General features: G+C 40.0%; 1 protein-coding gene across 1 annotated transcript in view; it reads right to left on the bottom strand.

Annotated features, from left to right (window-relative positions):
* The window catches only part of Cdc37l1 (cell division cycle 37 like 1), a 30,385-nt gene extending 7,561 nt beyond the window's left edge, over positions 1-22,824 (bottom strand). Inside the window, 6 exon segments of the mRNA XM_028894483.2 lie at positions 1,983-2,105; positions 2,782-2,897; positions 9,281-9,371; positions 17,838-18,119; positions 22,513-22,596; positions 22,598-22,824. Coding sequence (XP_028750316.1) covers positions 1,983-2,105; positions 2,782-2,897; positions 9,281-9,371; positions 17,838-18,119; positions 22,513-22,596; positions 22,598-22,645 — 744 coding nt within the window. The 5' untranslated portion in view covers positions 22,646-22,824.
* Between the last annotated feature and the right edge of the window lie 2,165 nt (positions 22,825-24,989).

Here is a 24,989-nt window from a genome sequence, read left to right as displayed (position 1 = left end):
GCTAAAATTCCAACCCAGTCATTTGTTTATTAAAAGTCCACTATAAACTGTAGGATAAGATTGTAGGAAATTGTAGGATTAGACTGTACTTCACAGGTTTTTTTTTTACATTTAAAAATAGAATTTAATAATTCTACCACTCAAGCATAGCCAAAGTTAAACTTCTGGTGTATTTCCCTTTAACTTCTAATTACGTATGATGAAATGTGCAAGAAACCACATATACGTGTGTGCGTGCGTGCGTGTGTATTGGATCCTCAGCTCCCACGTAACATTCCAGCATGGTGGCACACATCTAGAACCCCAGCACTGAAGAGAGGGAAGGGGGAGGTAACAAAAACAAGCAGATCCTGGGGGCTTCCTGGCCTAGCCACAATGGCCAGCTTCAAGTTCACTGAGAGACCTTGTCTTGGAAAATGGGATGGATTTTACCCGTTGTCAGCTTCTGGCCTCTACACTTTATGTAAGTAAACTTGCATACACACAATATGTAATATTTAAAAGACAAAACCATTCTTTAAAGCACCCTCCCCCACCCAACAGGTGAGAGCAGTGAAATATGCTTTTCGTCTCAAGTCTCTCATGCTTGGCTTAACTGACGGTAAAAGGCTTCACCATTTTCTTCAGCATCAATTGCACACTCCTCCGTGAGAGGGAAAGCAGTCGCCAAGTATCACAGTAGCATTATGAAATCACTGTCACTGAAGGCCTGCCGACTGTCAGGGTCCTGACCTTGCTGAGAACTTGCTCTCTATGGTGCATTCCTCAAAATGGTCTTGCTATTCAGATGTGCACTTGTTCAGTTCCAGCAGAAATACTTCCAAAGGGGTTGTTCTAATGTATACTTCTACTAACAGTGAATTCGATTCTTACTGCTTTGCTTCTTAGGAAACTTTTAATTATTACTGATCCAGTAAACATGAAACAGTAATTTTTCTGTAAATATCTATTTTCTTTAGTAGGGCCAACATTATGTGTCTATAAACCATGCATCTCCTATTTTAAACTTGTAACATAAATTTAAACATTTTCCTAGATTATGGACAATGTTCCATAAATATATAATAGCTGCGTACCATTCTATGTATGTAGACATACTTTCTGGAAGTCATCCTTCAGTGTGAGATGTTTAGGCTGCATGCTTGCTTCCTCCTCCTCCTCCTGCCTCCTCTACTGTCCCTCAACAGGATCTCACTATCTCAGCCTGTGCTGACCTCCAACTCATAATCCTCTTGCCTCAGCCTCCTGAGTATATTTTATATTTTTTCATTACAAATTTGGTTTCTTTCTTTTTCTTTCTTTCTCTTTCTCCTCTCTCTCTCTCTCTCTCTCTCTCTCTCTCTCTCTCTCTCTCTCTCTCTCTCTCTCTCTCTCTCTCTTTCGTTTTTTCGAGACAGGGTTTCTCTGTGTAGTTTTGATGCCTGTTCTGGAACTCACTCTGTAGACCAGGCTGGCCTCGAACTCACAGAGATCTGCCTGGCTCTGCCTCCTAAGCACTGGGATTAAAGGCATGTGCCACCACTGCCCAGCCAAATTTGGTTTCTTAAATGGTGAATTCTACATGTGGAGGATGCTCTATCTGTTTTGCTCAACACTACATTTGAAATGGCTTTGCTTTCCATTAGTAAACACTCTATATAATAAAGAGGTAAATGATGAAGTACTCCACAATAGTCACATTAATTTGCATGAGTTTCAAAAATGAGTTTTAAATATACGGTCTAGTGTAGCCTCTTAACTCATTTTAACTCTCAGTCAGCAAAGAATTGTAATACTACATTGTATTATAAATGCTAACTTATACTATGTAAGCACTATACTAGCTTATATGTACTAAGTACTAATACTGTACATTTCTTTTCACTAGAAAACCTACAGCATTTAGCAGATTATTACCCAGATAGCTTCCTGATATGTACAGAACAAAGAGAGCTCAGTTACAGTCCAACCTTCTTAATTAACAATACCAAGTAACTACTTACTTTGGCTTTCTGGAAAAACAAACGAAAACAGCCTCTTGGATCCACATTACAGTTTTTGGCCATTTCCATAATAAACTGCATTACCACAGCCTGATGTGCTATTTGTTCCATTAGAGCACCTTTCTGAAAAAGACACATACCAGAGTTATAGAAAATACTTCTGGAAAGAGACTCAACTGGTACTGAGGCAAATTTTGAATTTTTAGAGTACTTTAGATTTTACTTTTTATTAAGTAAAAGACTAGCTAGACATAAAGTGAATGTTGTCTTAGTGCTGTTATGTGGACCAGAATAACCACATGCTTTTGGCTTGGTTCACATCATGATTACTCCATGAGAAATTTCAAAGGTGACTTTCTGACTACAGTGCCTGAGAAGGCAGCAGAGTAAGCACAGTGGAAACAACCACAGTAAACCCTTGCAGTAAGCTGGAAAAAAAACAGGAGGACTTCACAGTTCCTTCTAATGACCTTCCTGCCGTCTTTTGTTGTTGTTGTTGTTGTTGGTGGTGGTGGTGGTGAAGACAGGGTTTCTCTGTGGAGCCCAGGCTGTCCTGGAACTAGCTTTGTAGACCAGGCTGGCCTTGAACTCAGAGATCTGCCTGCCTCTGCCTCTGGAGTGCTGGAATTAAAGGTGTCTGCCACCACTGCCCAACCTCCTGCTTCACATTTAATAATGAAAAAAAGGAAGGGAGGGAGGAAGGAGGAAGGAAGGAGGGAAGGAGGGAAGGAGGGAGGGAGGGAGGGAGGGAGGGAGGGATTCTATTCAAGTTTCCAGACACTCAAGGTTCATACAATACCTGCTCAGCTTCTAGATGAAAACACCATAAAATAAGATATTTAGCAGTTTCTTCACATACAATGTACGGATGGTCAGACAGAAATCTCTGACTATCATCCCACCGACTCAACATACCTATAAAAGAGAATTGAATCACAAATGTCAACCATTTCCTTCCTTCCTGTGAGGCAAAAAGTGAATTCTAAATGTTTCTCTTTAAAGACAATTCCCAGTCCCAGAGCAGTGTGTATGTGACAGGGCAAGCCAAAAGCACTAATACCTCTTAAAGCAATACCCAGCAGACTGAACTACAGCAGATTTTGCTTCAGATAGCCTGACTTAAGAAGAGTGATCAGTTGAATTCCACTGCTTACAGGAATGCCTGAAGTCCCCAGACACTGCGACACTTGGTCTTCCTTAAGGTTAAAGGGGAGCCAATGATTTTGAGATATATCATTTACTAAGAGAACAGTGCTTTCCATTAGAAAGATGGTTAAGAATCTGTTCCTGAGTGGCTGCAGCCAAAGACTGCAGATGGCCACAGAGCTTGTTCAAGGACAGCCTGAGCAACTTTGCAAGACCTTCTCTCAAACAAACAAACAAACAAACAAGGGGGCTAGGGGCTGGTTCAATGATCAAAGTGTTTGCCTATTATTATGCATGAGGCCTGAGGCTCAATCTCTAGCACAAAAATCTTTAAAAAGCAAGACTTTAAAAAATTATATGTGGCAAATTTAAGGGTTTACTAAACATTCAAAATAAATTAGAATATCTCTAATTTTTCTTAAAGAGTCCAAGATATAGAGTCAAATGTAGATATTTATCAATTCAGGAAACTTTATCAACTAGGAAGCAAGCAAGTCAGTATTATAATAACTGATATACTGCAATTATTTTAGTTACATTAGGCAATACTAATGCTGTCTTTTCAGTGTATACAGTAAACACTTATTTTTTTTTAAAGTCATTGAACATATATAAACACTGCCATTTTGTTTCAAGATATTAACGAATCTAAGTAGTACTTAGCATGCATCTGCATCTTTACCTAATTTAACAAAGACACTATTGCCAAGCAACATGGGACCTGGAGTGTGCTGTTCAGGGTTACATTTGAATGAACTGAGTATCACAACATCAGAAACTTTAGTTTACACACAGTAAAAACAGTGCAGATATTATTAAGCCATTATCAAAGTTTCAAAGGACTGTCTTGAGAATATGACAATAAAACTTAGCTCTCAACACAAAATGAATTCCTACATACTAAATTTCACATGAGAACATAAGATCAAAACCAAAGACAAACACCTTACATTGCAACATGTGGGGAACCAATTGAAAATATACTATCTTTAGAAAAAAGGTGGGGGCAATTTTAGTCTTTTTTTTTTAGTTAAGAAAAAAAAGGGAGGGCAGAGTCTTCTACATAACTCAAGAATCCCTCAGTCTTTAAACTTCTCCTGCTTCTGCCTCTCAGTGATAGGATTAGAAGGGTGCACCATACTTTTCTGACAGTTGGGTCATTGAAGATTCTGAGACACAGAATGATCTGCAAATTTATTTAAAACTACTTCCCCATGAGTTAATGAATGCTGAAAATCTGAGCTCATGAAAGTCCAATCCTTATTTCTTATACCTAAAGACATAAAATGACTCCTATGGCAGTTCCTGCCCCCTTCCCCTCTTTCCCCATACTTTGTTTTGAGAGTATCTCATGGAACCAGGCTGACTTTGGCAGCATTATGACTTTATTTACAAAACCCTGTCCATTTGGACTCTGAATTAAAGACAGTATGAAAAGGACTGGTAACACTTGCTACCAATCCGTTACATGCTGAAGCTTTTATCTTTTTAATACCTAAGCCACTTGAGACTTGACAAAGATATTAGATCTTGATTAGTATGAAATTGTGAAGTTACAAGTAGTTCATTTAGGTCTTAAAGAGAAAAGGTGTGGAATTTTATAAGGAAGTATTTAAAGAGAATCCAGAGTTACAAGAACAGAACATATCTGAAATTGCTGTTATTTTGAAATTTGTAAACAGAGTAACATAATCTAGGATGATGGACAGGGATGGTCTGAACCTCAGCCTCACCTCGGGCAAGTGCCCTCATATACCTTGGTATCTTCCCACATAGAGTAGGGCTAAAACAGTACCTGACATGAAGGATTTTTATGAACTAAAGATATTAATTCATATAAAGCTTTTAGAACAGTGCCTCACCTAGTAAATACTTGATAGCATGTATTAACACAATAGTGAATAATTCACTCATATAGCAAATACTTATTAAGACAATATTTTGGTTAAGGAGAAGCCAACCACTCAAACTAATCAATTTCTCTGAATCCTTAGACTAGCTTACTTTGACAAATTAAGTTAATTACATACATCTAAATGTCATCAGTTCTCAGTGGTCTATCTGATTCTTAAAACTGTTCCCAGTACAAACTTTGCATTATCTTTACAGAATACACTTAACATTGTATACCATCTACCGTAACTATCTGCTACAAGTCCTCTAGCTAGGCTGAAAGACCCTTGAGAAGACTGACTACTTTTCCTGCCTGAGTGCTCCTGTGTTTTTATCACCAGACAAGTGGTTTTCACCTCCATGCCTACGCACAGTCATGTTAGTAAAAACCAAATCCATCCTTCTCCCTGCCACCCTACAGTCTTCTGAGGCTTCAGGTTACTTCATCAGGTATTCTAGAAACTCCTCTGACTTCCCATTTCTCTGGCATCAAACTGACCATGAAGTTCAGTGGCTATACTATTATATACTAAATATATTTTAAAATATTAAGCCATGGCAAAATTTTAGAATAAAACTTAAGATATTTTTTCAGGTAATAAAAATAATTATATTTGTTGTGAAGAACTTAATTCCCAAATTAAAAAAAATATGTAATTCTATCATAGAGACAATTTAAATCCTACAATACATGTTTTCATTTTATTTTATTTTATATTTTATTCAGTATTTCATAGCATGTTTTTTAAAAACAGGATATTAATTTTTTAAAGTAAAGCACAAGTGAATAGAATCGAAATATTATAAATGAAAAAAATTTTTATACAAATGTTTATAGTTTTTGATTAATTTCCCAGTGACCACATCCTACAGAGATTCAGAAAAAGCTGAATCAAAGTTAACTATGGCTGGAAGGGAAAATGATGTGCTCTGAAAAACCACTGCACAATTCAAAGAACAGCTCCAAGAATCACAAAGACGGTGATGTTAAAGGGGTTAAACAGTTAAATCACTGTAAATGGTTGTGAATATGAATAGGAAACATGCTGTGTCTAAATCAGCACTTTGATTTCTAAAGCATGAATCAACCAACCAACAAAAATGTAAAGGAAAGTCAGATTCAATAATCTTTAACACTGCAACAACGGTACCATTTAATTGGTAAACTTCATCTAAGTAGAAGGGTAAAAAGCAACAGGAGAAGAGAGTCATCCAACAGGACAAGAGAGAATTAGGAAGAACTATGAAGAATGTAAGTACAAACGAGACAAGTATTGGTTTGAAGTGACTGCTGTCCTACACAGACAGCTCACCTTCACCAGGCCCTCTTTTAAGAGTCTACAACGGAATCCAACTTGGAAGCTTTAATTACAGCTGCCATTCCAGATGTTTTTTTAAGGAGTTCATCAATATACCTATCAGTCTGACAATGCTTTTTTTCTTTACTGATAGCACACACTAGCATAAGTATTTGCTTTCTCTAAAGGTGGACTGCATCAAACCTTCAAACTCTTGTCTCGGGCCTCTATCAACTGTGCTACCACTTTGTAAATGTGGATTCTGCTATCTCATCACCTCCGTAACTGTAAATTTAGTCCACTCTATGTTCATGGAACTTGGCAGGCAGAAGTAGTAGATGCCCCAGATGCCTATTTATATATAATAAGATACACATATGCCAGAGAGTGGAAAGTTAAACACATGAAAAGTTTGGGAGCCTACTACCTTAGGAACATTTCTGTGGATCCAATGTGCTGCAGCAAGTAGGGTATCTCCTCCAAAGTGAAAAGCCAATGTGCATTTCCACTAAGAAACAGGTACAATGTGAATCTGGGAGTGGCTATAAGTCTGGTTGGATTTGAAGACAGCAAGGGTCTGGTTAGTATTACAAGATGAAATGCTGGAAGCTCACAACATGCAATGGTAAACAACTGCTTATTATTCACTGATGGATGTCAAGCCAGCCTTTTTTCCTAGCAATCTGATTAAGCACACAACAGTTTCATAAACTAAGGGATCATGTCTTAGGTAGGCATAGGCTTAAGATTATACACAGACTCAAGAACATGGAATCTTTTCATCAAGGATGTTTCGGTAACCTAGTCCAGTAGAATGAATACCAAATTTTTCAGGAGCAAAAACTCATGCTAAAACCCCAATATGGCACTATGTTCTATAGAATTAATTATCCAGTCATAAAGTAGCAGCTTGAGTATATTGGTCCAATTTCTTCTTGGAGGGATCAATAATCCCTCAGATGAACAAGCCCTTTCTAGAGCTGGAAGTGTCCTCTCTCTTACCATGCTTCTACCAAATTACATTTTGGAGTGTACTAGATGGACTGGTCATTGTACCACATTATTTTTGGCTCATTTTATATCAAAATAAATGATGAACATGAACTCATGAAATTCACTGGTCTTACCATGGACTACTCAGAAACAGCCGGTTTTACACAGTGAGGAAAGGGTCTACTGAAGACTGAGTCTCAGTGTCAGGTGGATTACAACATCTTGTGAAGCTGGGAGGTTTTCCCACACAGAACTGCATTTAACCGAAGCACTCAATCTACAACAAAAGAAGGTACTAGTTCTCACTTACTAGGTGACATGACTTCAAAGCAACCAGCCTACAAAAAAGCACCACTAGTGACACTATTCTCTCAAGTGCTATGTGTGTCCAGAAAGAAGCCTCAGGAGATGGCACATCATGTCCCTGCAGGGGGACTTGATGGGTCTTGGTAGCAGGACTGAAGTAGGAATGGCAACTGACAACACAGGACTCCTTTACAAATTACTATCTTCTACCCCTGTGATTCAAGACCCTGCTGGCTTAAAGACTTAAATATCGATCCAAGAGAGGGCTGCTTATTCCTTCTGTTTCTATATATGAAATGACACCATGATACATATAGAAATGTGAACTTGTGTGTTTCTCTTTTTTTTTTTTTTTTGGCTATTTGTGACAGAGTCTCATAGTCCAGGCAAGCCCTGGACTTGTGATCCCCTAGTTTCAACCTCTTCAGTGCTGGGATTACAAGCACATGCCATCATGCCCAGATTTCTTCAGGTACTAACTATTCTTGAATTAAGTACAGTTTTTCCTTTTGAAGAAAAAATACTTTGAGGGGATGGGCACAAATGGAAAAAGGTTTCAACATGCCATTGATGAATAAAACACAACAAAAACCAGTCTGTTAATTCATACAACACTTGAATAAAAAAAAAAAAAATAAGGTCTGAAACTCAATTCCTCACACTTCCAAGCAGCATTTTTAATCTAGCAGTATCACATTGCTTGTAAGTTTCAGAACATATCATGCATGTATTTTCTGATTCTGCAATTTCTAATGCTGTTGCCTAATCTCTATGGAAAATCCTTATCTGCCCTTCCTAAACAAACTTAAACATTGCCTCCTCCCCTAGGAATCCTTCATTTACTTCAACTCTACTCTCCCCGGCCCCCTATCTTCCCACAATAGAAAAAGCCAGTTTGGAACTGGAGAGATGGTTCAGTCATTAGGAGTGCTTCCTGTCCCAGCACCCATGTTGGGTGGCTCACAACCACCCCTAACTCCTGCTCCAGGGGATCTGATGCCCTCTTGTGCTCTTCATGGGCCCCCTACACATGTGGCATATACTTACATAGACATCTTAGATCTGTGTGTGTGTGTGTGTGTGTGTGTGTGTGTGTGTATTATCTGAGCAACATGTCAAGGAACTATGAATTACACATCTATCTAAACCCCAGAAAAGGAAAAAAATGAGTGTTGGAGCTGGCACGATGACTCAGTGGGTAAAGGTACCTGCACCAAACCTGATGACCAAAGTTCAATCCCTGGCACCCACATGGTGGAAAAGGAGAAAACTGATTCCATCAAGTTGTGCTCTGCCCTCTACACATGTGCTGTGGCATGCACCTGACCCCTCCCCACTGCCCATGAAAAGAAAACATATAAAATTTTTAATGAATGCTTATCTTTTAATGCAAAGAAACAACAAAAAACCAAAACATACAGTCAGTCAAGAAATGCAAAGCGGTGATACCATCACAGAAAGCAGCATTAGCAGACTGAACTGTGCTTCTCTTTACAACCTAGTTTTAGATACAAGCAAGGTCTGAAGCACATCAACCTTGCCACAAGCAACAACACACGTGGAGCTGGTCACATGGTTTTTGGACCTCATTTTAGAGGGTCAATTTTATACACACACGGATGATATCAAACACAATAAAGAACACTTAAGCAGTAGACTCACCAAAATGTCGGATTTTTTGCTCATATTTCTGCATAAATGATTGTGATTTATCTTCATCTTCTGTTTTTCTTTTATCTTGATTAATAAAACTCTGAAAAATTTAGTAATTAAAATCAATATTTTAATTCAATTTCTTCAGATGCTGAGTGCTTAGCGATCTTTTCTATAGACATGATGTAATAAAAATATTGCATAGTACTATGCATCATTAAACTAATCTGTTAAAACTTGTCATTAAAAAGTTAAACATTCTCATTTGGTAGTTTCATTAATTTTGTTTTAAATTCCAATAAACACTTGCAACTCTAGCCTAATCTTTGAAGCAAACTCAGCAAACCAAAGTATACAGAGTCAAAGATATTTACTATGAATTCTTTGAGAAGAGATAAAACAAAAATATAAACCTCGACTGAATGTCTAAAAACTTTCTCTTGGGAGGCTAAATAGTTTAATTCTTAAAACTAAGAACAAACTTCTACTAAGGAAGTATTTACTTTTTTTAAGTAAGTCATGAAACAGACCAACAAGTTTCTCATCTTACCAGCACAACTAGCACAACAGTTTCCCAGAGTATTCTGTGATACACTTTATACCCAGATATTATCACTGCCAAATTGAAAAGCACAAACTAGCTCCCTGCCAGCTCGTTTTTCAAAATAAAAGCACCTTGTACTTTTTAAAAAAATCTAGACCAATACTGTCCTAGTCACAAATATACCTTAAAATTTTCTACTAGCCCCATTAAAAAGCAGAAATACACAAATGACGTTCATAACCTAATATATTCAACATATCATCATTTCAATGTGAAAGAAACACCAAAAATTAACAAAGTATTTCACTTCTGGTGTTTTGGTATTGAGTAACAGAATCTGGTGTATACTTTTACACTTATAGAACATCCCAAATTGGATTAACCACATTTCAAGTGCTCAGTGGCTCATGTGGTACTTATTAGCAAGGCCCCTGAGCAAGGATAACATTCAAAATTATGAAGCATTCTATATATGAATATATTAACTATATATTATATATATTTATTCTATATAAAAATATTACACACACATACACACACACACACACAAACACAAACATTTATATGTTTTAGATTTGCTTCAGGTGATTGAGTATTTTGCCTGTCTGCGTGTGTGAGTTCCATATACGTGACCAGAAAGGTCAGAAGAGTGTTGGATCCCCTAGAACTGAAGTTACAGATGGTTGTAAGCTGACATGCAGGTGCTGGGAACTGAACACGGATCCTCTGCAAGAGAAACGTGCTCTTAACTGATGAGTCATCTTGTTAGTCCTGTTGTATATTTTAAATTTTAAATTGCATATCTTAATAGAGTATGGATGATACAAGTATACGCACTTGGTAAAATTTTACCTATATACATGTATACCAAAGATGTGAGCAACTGATGTGGAACATGGGGCTCCTAGTTACTTCCTGTCCAGAGAAATTTTCCATATTGAAATTTAAGCTTTAAGCCCAGTGGGGTTAAGAATGCTTGCTGTTTAGCCAGGCATGGTGGTTCACGTCTTTAGTCCTAGCACTTGGGAGGCAGAGGCAGGTGGATCTCTGTGAGTTTGAGGCCAGCCTGGTCTACAGAGTGAGTTCCAGAATAGCCACAGCTGTTACATAGAGAAACCCTGTCTCAAAAAAGAAAAAAAAAAAAAAAAAGAAAAGAAAAAAAGAATGCTTGCTGCTCTTCTAGAGTTCAGTTCTTAGCACCACATCAAAGATCTCACAAATGCCTTTAGTTCCAGCTCCACGGAATCCAGTGTCCTACTCCAGTTTCCTCCACAACCTGTGCACGTGTGGCTTACAGTCACACAAACATACATGCTTGTACACAAATTAAAAACTTTTAAACTTTAAAAAGACCCCAATTCCACCCCAAGTGTATGTCCATGGGCTAGTGAAGGGAAATGATGACATATAAAGGCCTCAATGCTCTAAATTCTCTTCAGAAATATAGTACTGTTTCAGACTCAGAAAAAACTAATATACAAGATCTACCTTTATCATAAAAATAAAGCTTTTAGCTTCTGTGAACTGTTTTCCTTAGCCATTTTGACAGAGAGAGAATCAAAATATTTATACCTATCTGTATATTCACAGACTTATGTTTCTCCAAAGTAATGCTTAATAGAGGTTACTATTCTTCAATATTTACTCAATTTTATTCTGTATTAAATACATTGTTCATAAGTTGTCGAGTTTCACCTTTCTCCCCCTTTTCATGCACTATGAAATCAATCTTTAGAAACTCTACTTTCCAAATAGGAAACAAATATATAAACCCAGAGTAGTTTGAGAAAAATGGGATTTTAATAGCTCAGCCAAGCTAATGATATCCTTTGTTAGTACTTGTTAGCGCTACCAATGAACACCATTATAGGGACATCATTTTCTTTCTTTCCTTTGTATTTTGAGGGCTGTGTGTGTGCGGTGCTAAGAACTGAGCCTGGGTCTTGACACACTACACAAGGGCTCTTCACTGAGCTCCAGCCTCAGTCCTTTTTACTTCTTTATTTTGAGATAAAGTCTCACTAAATTGCCCAGGCTTACCTTGAACTTGTACAATGTCTGCCTCATCCTCCCAAGTAGGCTGGATTACAAGCCTATACTATACATCAGGCCAAGTAGAAATGTTTTCATTCTTAAAGACATCTTTTTCCATTTTATATTTTATGTGTTTGGGTGTTTAGCCTTACACATATGTGCACCACACACATGACTGTGACCACAGGGGCCAGAAGAGGGCATGGGATTCCCTGGAACTAGAGCTGCAGATAGTTGTAAGCCACCATCTGGGTGCTAGAACACAAACCTAGGTTCTTTACAAGAGTGGACAGTACTCTTAACTAATCTTTCAGTCCCACAGTTTAGCATTCCTTCCTCAGACTTAATCCAGTACTTGATTAGGTATTTAGTTTTCAGCTTCTTCATTAATAAAATAAGGTGGCTCAATTAAAATCTCCGAAGCTTTGACCACTGCTTTAGGAGGCACAAATGAGGGCTGTGAGCAAAGTAATCTTAACTTTGACTTAGTTGCTCTCATCAGTATAAATGCCTCTATCCTTAAAAGCAGTGAATGCTTTTCTACACAATTCCTCATGTATATAAACAGTATTCTAGACAGCAAATGAAAATCGCCTACAGAGGTTAGGGGGTATCAGCTCAGTAGTACAGTGCCTTGTGTTTGACTTCCAGCAACACAAAAATAAAACCTCCCAAAACAAAAAAATCTATAGCTGTAAGAGCTTTCAAACTTCTAAATACAATTTAAGCAATTGTATTTAAGAAATAACACTATATACACCCTAACATGAATTTTATAACACAGTGGTGACCTTCATTAAGTAGGATGAACTGTCTTTTTTTTTCCCCCACTACTTGAAGATGATAAAAATGCTGGGTGGATAACACAAAAATGTTTTCACAATTTGCTTAAACTGGCTCTGCCACATTCTTTCAACAACAAGCTCTCTGTGATTCTACAATTTAAATCCATTTCTTCTTCAGATTCAAAAGGGAAAGCTAAGGCTTCTGTACACTAGTGAGAAACCAAATAATGTCCTGAAGAAAACTTAGAGCTGGTGAGGTGGCCAGGCAGGTCAAGGGACTGATGGCCTCACATTATGTAAAGAAAGGACCAACTCCACTAACTTATCCTCTGACCTTCATACACATCCCCTGGGTGATATACTGTGTAGTGTACCCCAATAAAGCTTGCCTGAGGATCAAAGGACAGAGCCAGCCACTAAATTAGACATAGAGGTCAGACAGTGGTGGCACACACCTTTAATCCTATCATTCAGGAGGTAGAGATCTGTCTGATCTCTGTGAGTTCAAGACCACACTGGGCTACATGAGAGAAACAGAACCAGGCAGTGGTGACATATGCCTTTAACCCCAGGAATTAATATTGCAGGACACAGAAAGATATATAAGGCATGAGGAAACAGGAACTCTCCTCTTGAGGCTGAGGATTTCGTAGAGGTAAGCTAGTAGTTGGCTGTTCTGCTTCTCTGACCTTTCAGCTTTCACCCCAATGGGTGGAAATTATAAGACCTTTTAAGACTCATGTTACAATGCCCTAGTAAGCTTGCTCTTGTGCACACACCTGCTCTCTCCCCCATCCCCCTTATACTTACACACACACACACACACACACACACGTAATTAAAAAAAAAAACAAACCTAAACATGAAACAAAAAACTACTAACTCTGCCAGTTACTGCTCCCACCACTCACAAACTAAGGAAGAAGAGCTGTTTGTTTTGTTGTGTTGTTGTTTATTTTGCTTTGTTTTTTGAGACAGAGTCTCTTTATGTAGACAAATCTATCCTGGAAGCTATGTGAACCAGATTGGCCTCAACTTGCAGGGACCCTCCTGACTCTGGCTGGGGTTTGAAGGCATGTGACACAATGCCCTGCTGATTATGAGTTTGGAGTGAGACATGGGTACATGGCAAGAACCAGTCTCAAGACTGGGTGTGGTGCCACATGCCTTTTTTTTGTGGGGGGGAGGGGGAGGCAGGCAGATCTCCGAGTTTGAGGCCTGCCTGGGGTATAGAGCAAGTTCCAGACTAGCCAGGGCTACACAATGGGACCCTATCTAAAAAACAGAGTAAGACAAAACAAAACAAACTGATTCTGCCTAATAAATAAATAAATACATAAATAACAAAAACTATTAATGTGGCAAAAGTATTAAACTATTTAAAAGTCTGAACTATCTAGATTATTAATTGTAAAGGGCTGTTTCAAAGTTTCGATACTAATACTTGTAAGAAAAGACTGGCACCTAAAACAAGACAAGGGTGCCTAATTCCTTCACTCTTATTCAATATGGTGATTGATGTCTCACAGCATCAAGACGGAAGAAGAATAGAAAGGAAGAAGTAATGTGTTATTTGTAAATAATATAATCCTATTGGCTGGAGACCCTAATGACTACACTAGAAATATCTTTAATTTGATACACTTTCAGCAAAATTGTAGGATACAAAACTAACATAAAAATCAATAGCTTTGGCCACGCCCCCAGCCGGTTTTAAAAGTCCGGCGCCATATTTCCCTTCTCCTCTCCACGCACGTGTCTCTCCCACAGGCCTGCACTTTCTACCCTTTGTTTCTAATAAACTCTATAAGCGGGGGAAAAAAAAAATCAATAGCTTACAGACTAGTAACATGCTGAAAAATAAATCAGAAAAAAAGATTACATCACAATTGCCTTAAATAGAGACAAAACAAAAGACCTTGGAATAAGTCTACCTCTACCTCTACCAAGGAAGTAAAAGATATCGTCTATAGTACAAACCCTAAAACGCTGAGGCAAGAAATCAAAGGAAATGGAAAGATCTCCTATGGTGATGGAATACAAGATTTAATACTGTAAAAATGGCTATCATACCAAGAGCAATTACAGATTCAATGCAATCTCCATCAAAATCCCAATGTGTTTCTTCACAGAAAGAGAAAAAAAAAAAATCCAAAACATTCAAATGGAAGCACAAAGACCACAGACAGCCCAAACACCACTGTGCTACAAGAGCAATGCCAGAGGTATCAATGTACTTGATTTCCATGGTACTAGAGCCACAGTAACAAAAACAGTACACTATCATGCAGCCACAGCTGACAAAGGTGTCAAAAAGAAATCAATGTATCAGAGAACAGACAGCCTCTTTAAGTGGTGACGGCCAAACTGGACATCCACACATGGAAGGAACTATATCTCTCATCCAAAAGGATCGAAGACCTGAATGTGAGACCTGTTGTGGAATATTATTTTAAGATGTGTTACAATTGTTTATGCTCTTTTGGGGGCTCGCCACCCAGCTCCCAAATAAGTCTCACATGGAAGCTTATTCTTAATTATGAATGCCTGGCCTTAGCTTGGCTTATTTTTTGCCAGCTTTCCTTAAATTATCCCACCTACCTTTTGCATCTGGGCTTTTCCCGTTCTCTGTAAATCCTGCTCTTACTCTGTGGCTTGCTGTGTGTGTAGCTGGGCAGCTGGCCCCTGATGTCCTTTGTCCTTCTCTGGCTTCTTCTCCTCTTCTCCCAGATATCTCCTTTGATTTATCCTCTCTGCCTATCCCTTCTCCTGCCTCACTATTGGGCGTTCAGTTCTTTATTAGACCATTAGGTGTTTTAGACAGGCACAGTAACACAGCTTCACAGAGTTAAATGAAACATAAACAAAAGTAACACACCTTAAAATAATATTCTACCACAGTGGAACATTTAATGATGCAAAGATGTGTTGCATTCTTTTATGTTGCATTTGTTTAACTCTGTGAAGCTGTGTTACTGTGCCTGTCTTTATAAAAACACCTGACTGGTCTAATAAAGAGCTGAACGGCCAATAGCAAGGCAGGAGAAAGGATAGGTAGGACTGGCAGGCAGAGAGAATAAAAGAGGAGAAATCTGGGAGGAGAGGATCAAGGAACAAGAAAAGGAGAGGAGGACTCCAGGGGCCAGCCACCCAGCTGGGCAGAGAATAAGGAAAGAAAAGATATAATACAGAAATAGAGAAAGGTAAAAGCCCAGAGGCAAAAGGTAGATGGGATAATTTAACAAAAGCTGGCAAGAAACAAGCCAAGCTAAGGCTCGGCATTCATATGAAATAATAAGACTCGGTGTGTGATTAATTTGGGAGCTAGGTGGCAGGCCCCCAAAGAATAAAAAGTAAAAAACAACCAACAAGAGAGACCTGAAACTTTGATATTAGTAAAGGAAAAGGAACAGAAAACACTAAGATAATGGCATAGGAAAGACTCTGAATACGACTCCAGTCAGTCAAGAAATAACACCAGCAATTAACCAGAGACTTTATACAGCGTTTCCACGTAGAAAAACAAAGATAGCCTAGAAAATGATAAAAATCTGTGTTAGCTATACCTCAGACAGAGGTCTAATACCTGTTTTAAGATTAAAATGTTTTATTATATTTACTTGTTTAATTTGCATAAGGAGCATGTATGTGTGTGTGTGCAACAGAACATGTGTGGTGGTCAGAAGACAATCTCCAAGTGTTTCTCCCTTCACCATGTGGGTCCTAAGGATCAAACTCAGGTGGCAAGCATGTTTACCTGCTGAACTGTCTCCCTGTCCCTAGTATCTTTTACTATAGCTCACAAAGAATCAAAACAAACAACCCTATCAATAAATGGGTTAATGAAATGAGCAGACAATTCTCATACAAATAAAATACAAATGACTAATAAATATATGAAAAAATTTCAACACCAGCCATCCAAGAAATACAAATTAAAACTATATTGAGATTCCATCTCACCCCAACCAGAACAGCAGCCATTACAAAAACAAGTAACAGCTGGGTGGTGGTGGGCATGCCTTTAATCCCAGCACTTGGGAGGCAGAGGCAGGTGGATCTCCTTGAGTTCGAGGCCAGGCTGATCTACAAAGTGAGATCCAGGACAGGCACCAAAACTACAGAGAGAAACCCTGTGTGTGTGTGGGGGGGGGGGGGAACGGGACACAACATAACAATAAATGCTGGCAGGGTTGCAGACAAAAGGGAACACTTAACACACTAATAGGAATTGTATGAGAGCCCAGCTACTATGGAAGTTAGAATGTAGATTTCTCAAGAAACTAAAAATAGATCTACCATAGGGCCCAGCTATATTACTCCTGGATATTTACCTAAAAGAATGTCAGTCAATATATCAGAGATATTTGCACACCAAAATTTGTTGCAGCACTATTTTATTAGCTAGGACAATAGCTAGGGACTAACATGGGTGTCCAATAGCTGAATGGATAAAGTGAGAGCAAACATACACCAGTACACACAGATAAAACACACTATTTTATAGCCATAAAAAAAGAATGAGGTTATGTGATTAGCAGGAAAATAAACGGTACCTGGATATAATCATATCGCCTGTTTTCTATCATGTGTAGGCCCTAGGTTTTCTATAAATATACACTAAATTACAACGTGAAACTATCTAGGGGCACACAGGCAACTAACAGGAAGAGGAATGGGTGAGAAAAGGGAGAATGGAAGGGTATAAGAGCTGACTATGTCAAAGTACATGTATATATTGTATACTTGCATGAAAATGGCTTTACGTAACCTAGTATAATAAAAATTAAAATTTAAAAAAAAAAAGATTACCTGAGTTTACTAAACCTGTCCTGGTAAACTGAACGACTTTATTTACAAATCCAGTAACTATGTGGTACAAAGTTGACAGGAAGCTGACAGCAGCGCACCATCAGGAAGCACTCACGTGTCAGCTGCAGTACACAGGCCCATGCTATCACACTACCCGACTCCATCTTCCCAGCCTCCCTACATGTTGAAGAAAGCAAGGCCTGAGATGTCTGCTGGTTAAGAGGACTCTCCGTTGCTATGCTAACAGTTATTTTCAGAAGCGTCGGTTTTTCCTTCTTCACTTTGATCTGTGGTGCTGGGAATGGAACCCAGGGTCTCTTGCATGCTCTACCTCTGAGCCACATACCCAGCCCCTGCTCTTCTTTCTTTATGGTCCAACAAAAGATCATACCTTATTAAAAACATCCTTGCTAATGGCGTCCATGTTCCAGAGACTCATCCTCTCTCTCTGGACCAGAGCCGCCTCCTTCTGCCGCCATTCTTCCTCCCGCTGCCTCAGTTCGGACACCGCGGTCTGTGCTTTGGCATGTTCCTGATCCAAGGACTCAGAGTTATGCAGTGCTAAGCTGCCAAGTTTCTGCTGGGCTTCAGCAAGATTCCATTTGCACGCCACAGAGCTCTTCACAAATTCTTTCTGCTTTTGGCAAGCTAGCTCAATCCCATCGCTATACATCTAAATAAAAAGTAACAACCACAGTATTAGTAAGGAATGGCAGTGGCAGCAATATCACAGTCCATTGCTTTTCAACTCCAAGGATCTCTGTGATGTTTCTGGAGCATAGCATATCTGTATTCTTTGTCCTCAATGACGTTTCACATTCATCAATTAGACTCTGAGCTTCTTTGTTCATCTCTGCCCCTCCCCTGACAACTAGCACCACAAAGCCGGGCAACTGTCAGTAACTTGTAGCAGCTGGCCCACAACAAGCATCAGATGTGAGGGCTCCAGAATCCTTCACCAGAAGGAAAGCAAAGCTTAAGTCCAGTTCCTCAGTTATTTACGGCGTCTCATCCTGAAAACCAGGCTTTTAGAGCTTTAACCTGCAAGTTCTCCCTGCACTGAGCATCCTTTTATTGATTTCTACTTTACTTTTGTGTTATCACAATTTGTGGAGATGTGGGAGTTTGTAATAGAAAATTCTACTTATAAATGATTATATCATATAGGTATTATATATTAACTTAATACAAATGAAAAAAGTAAAGGTTAAATAAATTGAGAAGTGCCAACTGGTCTATCCTGGTGACTCTGCTCTGAGTATTTACTTTTCATATTTGCATAATTACTTATATAAATGCAATAGGTATTTAATTCCTTATATTCCTTGTTTCAACAACAAAAGCTGAGGACTTTTTTTTTTTTAGGATTTCTTGGTTAAAAGCACAATTTTATATTACTTACTGAGAATCACTGTTCTCAATCTGTTCCCACACCTGTTTCAGTATTCAAGCCTTTATAATTTTATATCTCAACTGCACAAATATAATCCTATTTTTTTAGTCTTCATTAGCCATTTTATACTCTACTCGGGTGATCCTTCCAAAAAAGGGGGGTGCGTGGGGGGCTCATGCTATTTATTAGAGTCCATAGTCCATTATTAGAAAGCACCGACTCCTGAGTTCCAGTTACTTTTATTCCCTGGCTTATTCTTCCTACCCTCAGGACCCTGTTTTCCCTGACAACCCTCTGTCCTTTACTCAACTCCTGCCCAATCCTTAAGCCTTTTCTTGTCCATTCTTTCTAAACCCAAGGTATACACATTTCTACAGTGTTTTTTTTTTTTTTTGTTGTTTGTTGTTGTTGTTGTTTCTTTTGAGACAGGGTTTCTGTGTGTACCCTGGATGTCCTGAAACTCACTCTGTAAACCAAGCTGGCCTCGAACTCACAGAGATCTGTCTGCTTTGGCCTCCCAAGTGGTGTTTATTTTCAACAGGGTATATACTTAGTTTTCTCTCTGACTACCAGCTTTGTAAGGAGTCATAATTTAATAGCTGTTAGATGAACAAACTAATCTTTACTTCTTGAACAAACTGTTCTGAGGCAGGTAATAAACAAACCTCTCCTACTTCCTGAGTTTTCGGGCCCATTCAAGATTTCTACAATATGTGTATGTGGACTGTGGCTGTATGTGGACAGTTGCTCTCCTGGTACCTTATTTAGTCATTATGAAAGCTTAAAGCCCAGATACCACCTTGTCTCTAAATAACCAACACTTATTTTTACTTTTTGATACACGAGAAAAATTATGGGGCTGGAGACTTGGCTCAGGGTTTAAGAGCACTTGCTGCTCTTGCAGAGGACCTGAGTTCGATTCCTCCCACCCATATGATGACTCACAATTGTCTGTAACTCCAGGGCATTCAACACCCTCTTTTGAACTTGGCAGGCATCAGGAATGCATGCAGTGCACAAACATTCATGCAAGCAAACAATCATATACATAAATAATTTTTTTTAAAAAGAAAAATAAGTTAACTGCACTTTAAAATGAAGCCATAAAAAGGAGGAAAATTAAGCTGTAAAACTTAATTTGTAAAAGACAAAGCCATACCAATAAAGGCTATTATGAATATATGGGGTATCTTCACTTTCTAATTATACAGAAGCAAATGTTTCTCAAATCAAACCAAATATAAGAATTATTTATATTTATTCTGCATAGACTACCCTTATACCATTTGGCCATACTATCCAACATGCATTGGAATGACTATAATATTGCATCTTTAAAAAAGAATGCAATACAGGGAATTTAACCCATGTTAGGGCAAGAACTCTCTGCTGAGCTACATTCCCAGCCTATATTAGGTTTTATTTTAATCTGTGATCATATAAAATTTTAGAAGAACGTAATTTTAATGAACAAAAACTCTGCAAAGGAACTGTTATTATTCAAGTCTACTGGTGTAACTTTACATCAAAAGTTCTCAAATAGCAAGCCAGACAAGGGTCCCAGCACTGAGAGGGGTAAGTGGACATGGACCCTACCCTAACCAAGAAGCAATGTGCAATTGATACCTGCTAAAAAGGGAAAATCACTTTCCTTCAGTGGAATGTTACTGGGTACCAGCAACCACACTCCAGGGCAGGCCCTATGCTGAGCAGTAGTTGGCCAACACAAAAGGAACTCCATGGGTTTTTGTGGATATTTTGTTTCATTTTAGCATTTTAAAATTATTTCATTTAATTATTCTTACTGGTCTTTTTCTTGTTTGATTTTTCACTTTTTGTTTTTGTTTTTAAAAGAGAAAGAACATAAAGGTGGGTGGGCAGAGAGGTGGGAGGATCTGGGAGGAGTTAGGAGAGTGGAAAAACATAATCAAAACACAGTGTATGAAAAAGTCAATAAAATACATAGAATTTTCTTTAAAGTTCTCAAATAGGACTTCCAAATTCTGGCTTGTCTTTTCACACATCACTTGTTATATTGAGATAGCACTCTCTCTCATATTTGATAAAAATTAAGACAGCCATTTAATGCAGATTTTAAAAGCCTGATTGATTAAACATTTTATTTGTTTTTTAAATATTCTAACCCCCAAATTTAAGTCCTAAAGCTAACAAGAAATATAAGTAGGCTTGTAATTTTTATGTCTTCAGGAGTAATGACTTTGCACATTTTATCACCATTTAAAGGCCTTCTCATACAAATAAAATTCTATAGTATTTCTCCAGATAGGCAGTGCAGAAGTAGGTTGGAAAAAAACAGAGCACTAGGAGTCTTAAGTTCTAGTGAGGAGTCTGCCACTAACTAGATGACCTCAGGGAAATCTCTTTTAATGAAGGAAATAAGCCTCTTTACTTTCAAACCCCCCTCACCTAAACAAATGCACAGGGAAAACATGTTTTAAAATACTCAATTTCTTGGATTACTTCTTTTTCAACCACAGTGCAATGACATTCCTGAGATCATTTTCCCTTGCCACATCTGTTCAGACTGACACTACAATTGTTCATTTTCTCCCTCTGTAAGACCATGTATACACATGACACTAGTGAGCCATAATTAGTAGGTGACTACTGACCCATCGACTCTCATTTTGCCTCACTTTCCCTGTGACTAGTTGGATGAATACAGCCTGTGGTTATGAAACAGCATATTGTGTGTGAACCCAGTTAACTCAGCTGGCTGACATAACACCATTATCCTACATGGCAAACAATTTAAACCGGTCATTTTTATTTAAAAAACAAACAAACCATGAACTATTAATTTTGTTACAATATTGTACTGCGTTTTGGGAAAAAAAAAAAAAAAACGCCTAAGAAAAAAAGACACCTACAATCAATTTCATTAAACAAATTAGTGTTTTGTCTGTGCTCCTGAAAACTAGTTCAAAACACACGCAGGTGAGAAGTCATGACAGGTGATGTATGTAAGCACTCCCAGAAAAACTAAAGGACATGTCACACCTGGCAGTTTCTGAGGCAGGAAAGCTGGGTAGAAAACCACAAGTAATATCAGGGACTGGGATAGCACTGCGAAAGAAAAGCCACTTCTGTGGCCGTTACGTTTCACGGGAGGCTGGGGCGGCCCGAAACGGTTTTTACAGTAAGGGACCGGTGATTGAGTGAAAGGAAGGTGTGTGCCAACGTCAAAAACGAGGCTCACAGATTCTGCTGAGATGTCAGCGTGGGAAAAGAGCACGTGAGATGTTTATGTCAGGACTCGGTGTCCTATTATCCAAGTACAATCACTCACTGTTCCTTCAACTCTGCACAAAGTAGCTGGAGCTCGGAAATAAAGGCTCGGATCAAAAAAAAGCACGTACGAGGGGACGAATAAAAGTCAAGTTACACAGCCCGAGCCGCCCCCCGCGAATCTCGGCGCCGACCCGAGAGGGAGGAGGAGGGGGGACCTCTTGCAAAGGTGAGGGGTGGCCGGCCGAGGGGAAGGGACGAGCGAGCGTGCGTGGACGTGGGGATCGGGGAGGGAACGCGCGGGGCCAGCCCCTCTCTCGCGGAAGACGCTGCCGGCGCTGGCCCCCGGTCCCCGGTCCCCCGGCGCCCGCGGACGTTTGCCCGCCTCCCCTCCCCTCCCCCCGGGAACGCAGGCTGCTCTCACCTGGGCGCCGCCGCCAGGCACCGGCGGGCAGTGGGAAGAAGAGGGGGACACGTCCAAGTCGCTCTCCTCCTCGGCCTCCCCCGACAGTTCTCGGGAAGCTCCAGGGGCCCGGCGGCGGCCACGGCTGCTCCATGTCCCGCTGGCCCGGGCCCGACAACCGCCACCGCCAACTGCCCTGGCGTGAGTAGAACCTGCTGGGCGGAGCCAGCCGCCCCGCCGGCCACGGTCGTTACCCAGAATTCCTCGGCCGCCGGCCAGGCCGACGCACGCTCCGAGCAGGCCTGGGCCGTACCGCCGAGGGAGGGGGGGACTGCGGAAGAAGAAGTAGCCGGCCGGGCGTCATTTCCGGTGGGCGAGACAGGGCGTGGCCGCGCCTGAGCGGACGGGGTGGGGTTAAGGTCCCGAGCTGACGTCCAGGGAGGCCCGGGGTTTTGAGGGTTCGGATCCCGGCGGTCCAAGGGAGTTTTGGCTTCTTCCTCCTCTGGTGTCTCCAGACTGCAGCTCCTCCGTGTGCTGCAGTCTAAGTCGGCGGCGGGGATGGGCGGGGACGGGGGGCGTTTTAGGAAGCAGAGCCAACTTTGCCTTAACTTCAAGTTACCCACGACAAGACACTAAAAATAAAACGCTGGAGCAGACACGTTTGTGAAGAATTGAGACGAGTGGTAGACAAATCAGAGGGCGTCCTGCCCCTCATACCTTGTAAAATCGTGAAGATCCGTGCCCTCGCTGGCTGTTTCTTTTCTCGTTTGAGATGAAGTTTTTCCAGATTGCCAGAGACCACATTTTAAGGAAAGACCCAGAGGCGGGGCGGTGGTGCATTCCTTTAACCCCAGCATTCATGAGGCAGAGGCAGGCAGATCTCTGTGAGTTCGAGGCCAGCCTGTTTACAGCTTGAGTTCCAGGAAAGCACAGAGAAATCCTGTCTCGAAAAACAAAACAGAGGAACAGACACAGACCCAGGGACTGGGAATATACCTCGGTGGTAAAGTCCTTGTCTAGCACAGATAAGGCCCTAATTTCAATTTCTAGAACAGAAAGAGAAACAGCGAGGATGCAAGGAGTCTAACTTAAGAACCTGTATGTCTAACAATCAGGCCTGTTGCCTGCTCATAATTAGACCAGACAACAGAACATCAATCTTTCAGCCTTTGATTGGCAAACTGTGCGAGGGGGCGGAGGGTCACAGGAATAAGCCGGAGGACCACATCAGTTGGCCTGCTCCATCGTTCTTCACTCTACTCTCTTGAGGCAAAGTCTCTCCCTGAGCTTGATAACTCGAGACTGGCCTCAGGCAAGCCCTGTAATCCTGCCTCAGTCCTCTTACAGAGGTGCGGGCCTTTGACACGATGGCAGCGGATTTGAACTAAGGTCCTCATGCTTGCTCAGCTAGCATTCTTACCCAGTGCCCCATCTTCCCTTGCTCTGGTTGGCAAGCTCTTAAGGTTAGTTAATCCTAATGGTTGACTAATGCATGAGGAAAATGTAGTTAGAAATGCCGTGTAACTTTTCGGGAAGAGGAATGACATGAGAGGCTTATGTGCTTCTCTTCTGATTTTTCACGACCAGGAAAATGCCCAACAGTATTTTTACAGCAGTAGCCAAAGATTGTATCTACAAAGATGTTTTGGGTTGGTAAAGGAAAGCTAAAAATAAATAAGTAGAAACAATGGAATTGCTCACAGATGAAGAATAGAGTAGATCTAGGTGGGCTGATATGGAAATATCTCTGAAATGAACTCAGTGTGATGGTACATGTCTGTAATCATGGGGAGGGCTGAGGCATGAGGAGTAAGTACCAAGTTCACCACCACCCTGGGCTACAATAGACGGGGCACTGAGTTAAGGAAATCTGTGTAGAGTGAGAACACACTTTTTCTAAGATGTGTGTGTGTGTGTGTGTGTGTGTAAAAAATCTTGGAAGGTATAGAAGAAATTTAATAATTACCTTGGTGGCTAAGGCCACGGAGGAAAGATTCTGAGGGTCTGTCCTACTTTCACTGTTAGCATTCCTGTATTGTGCTGATTGATGATTTTCCTACAAGTATATAGCTTTATAATCGTAAATAAAAGTTGAAAAGCATTTCACTCAACCCCTGTTCAGGTCAAGTTTAAAAAGTCCCCTGGGGAAAGTGTGACAGGCGAGAGAAAAGGGAAAAACTTCTTCTCCTCTTTATTTGAAACCACAAAGTGCTTCGAGTGGTGCCTGGCAAAGAAACCAGCTCTCTGTCAATGCAGAGTTAACTGTGAGTTCTAAGTTGCTCTCCTCGATTTCCCTCTCTTCTGCCTAATCTCTAATTTTAGAAATCCTCAGATGTTGTGTGGGGAAGGATCTTGTCAATGACCACAGGTTTAAACAACATCTGGGTATTGACCGTTCCCAGATTGTAATCTAAGCCTTGACTTTGACCCCAGTTAGCCTCATCTTATGTATCTGCAGTTCGGACATCCCCGTTTAAATGTATTTGAATGTATTATGC

The sequence above is a fragment of the Peromyscus leucopus genome, chromosome 1 (genome assembly GCF_004664715.2).
Source record: "Peromyscus leucopus breed LL Stock chromosome 1, UCI_PerLeu_2.1, whole genome shotgun sequence".
NCBI classification, from domain to species: Eukaryota; Metazoa; Chordata; class Mammalia; order Rodentia; family Cricetidae; genus Peromyscus; species Peromyscus leucopus.
This window is presented reverse-complemented; position numbering and strand designations above follow the sequence as displayed.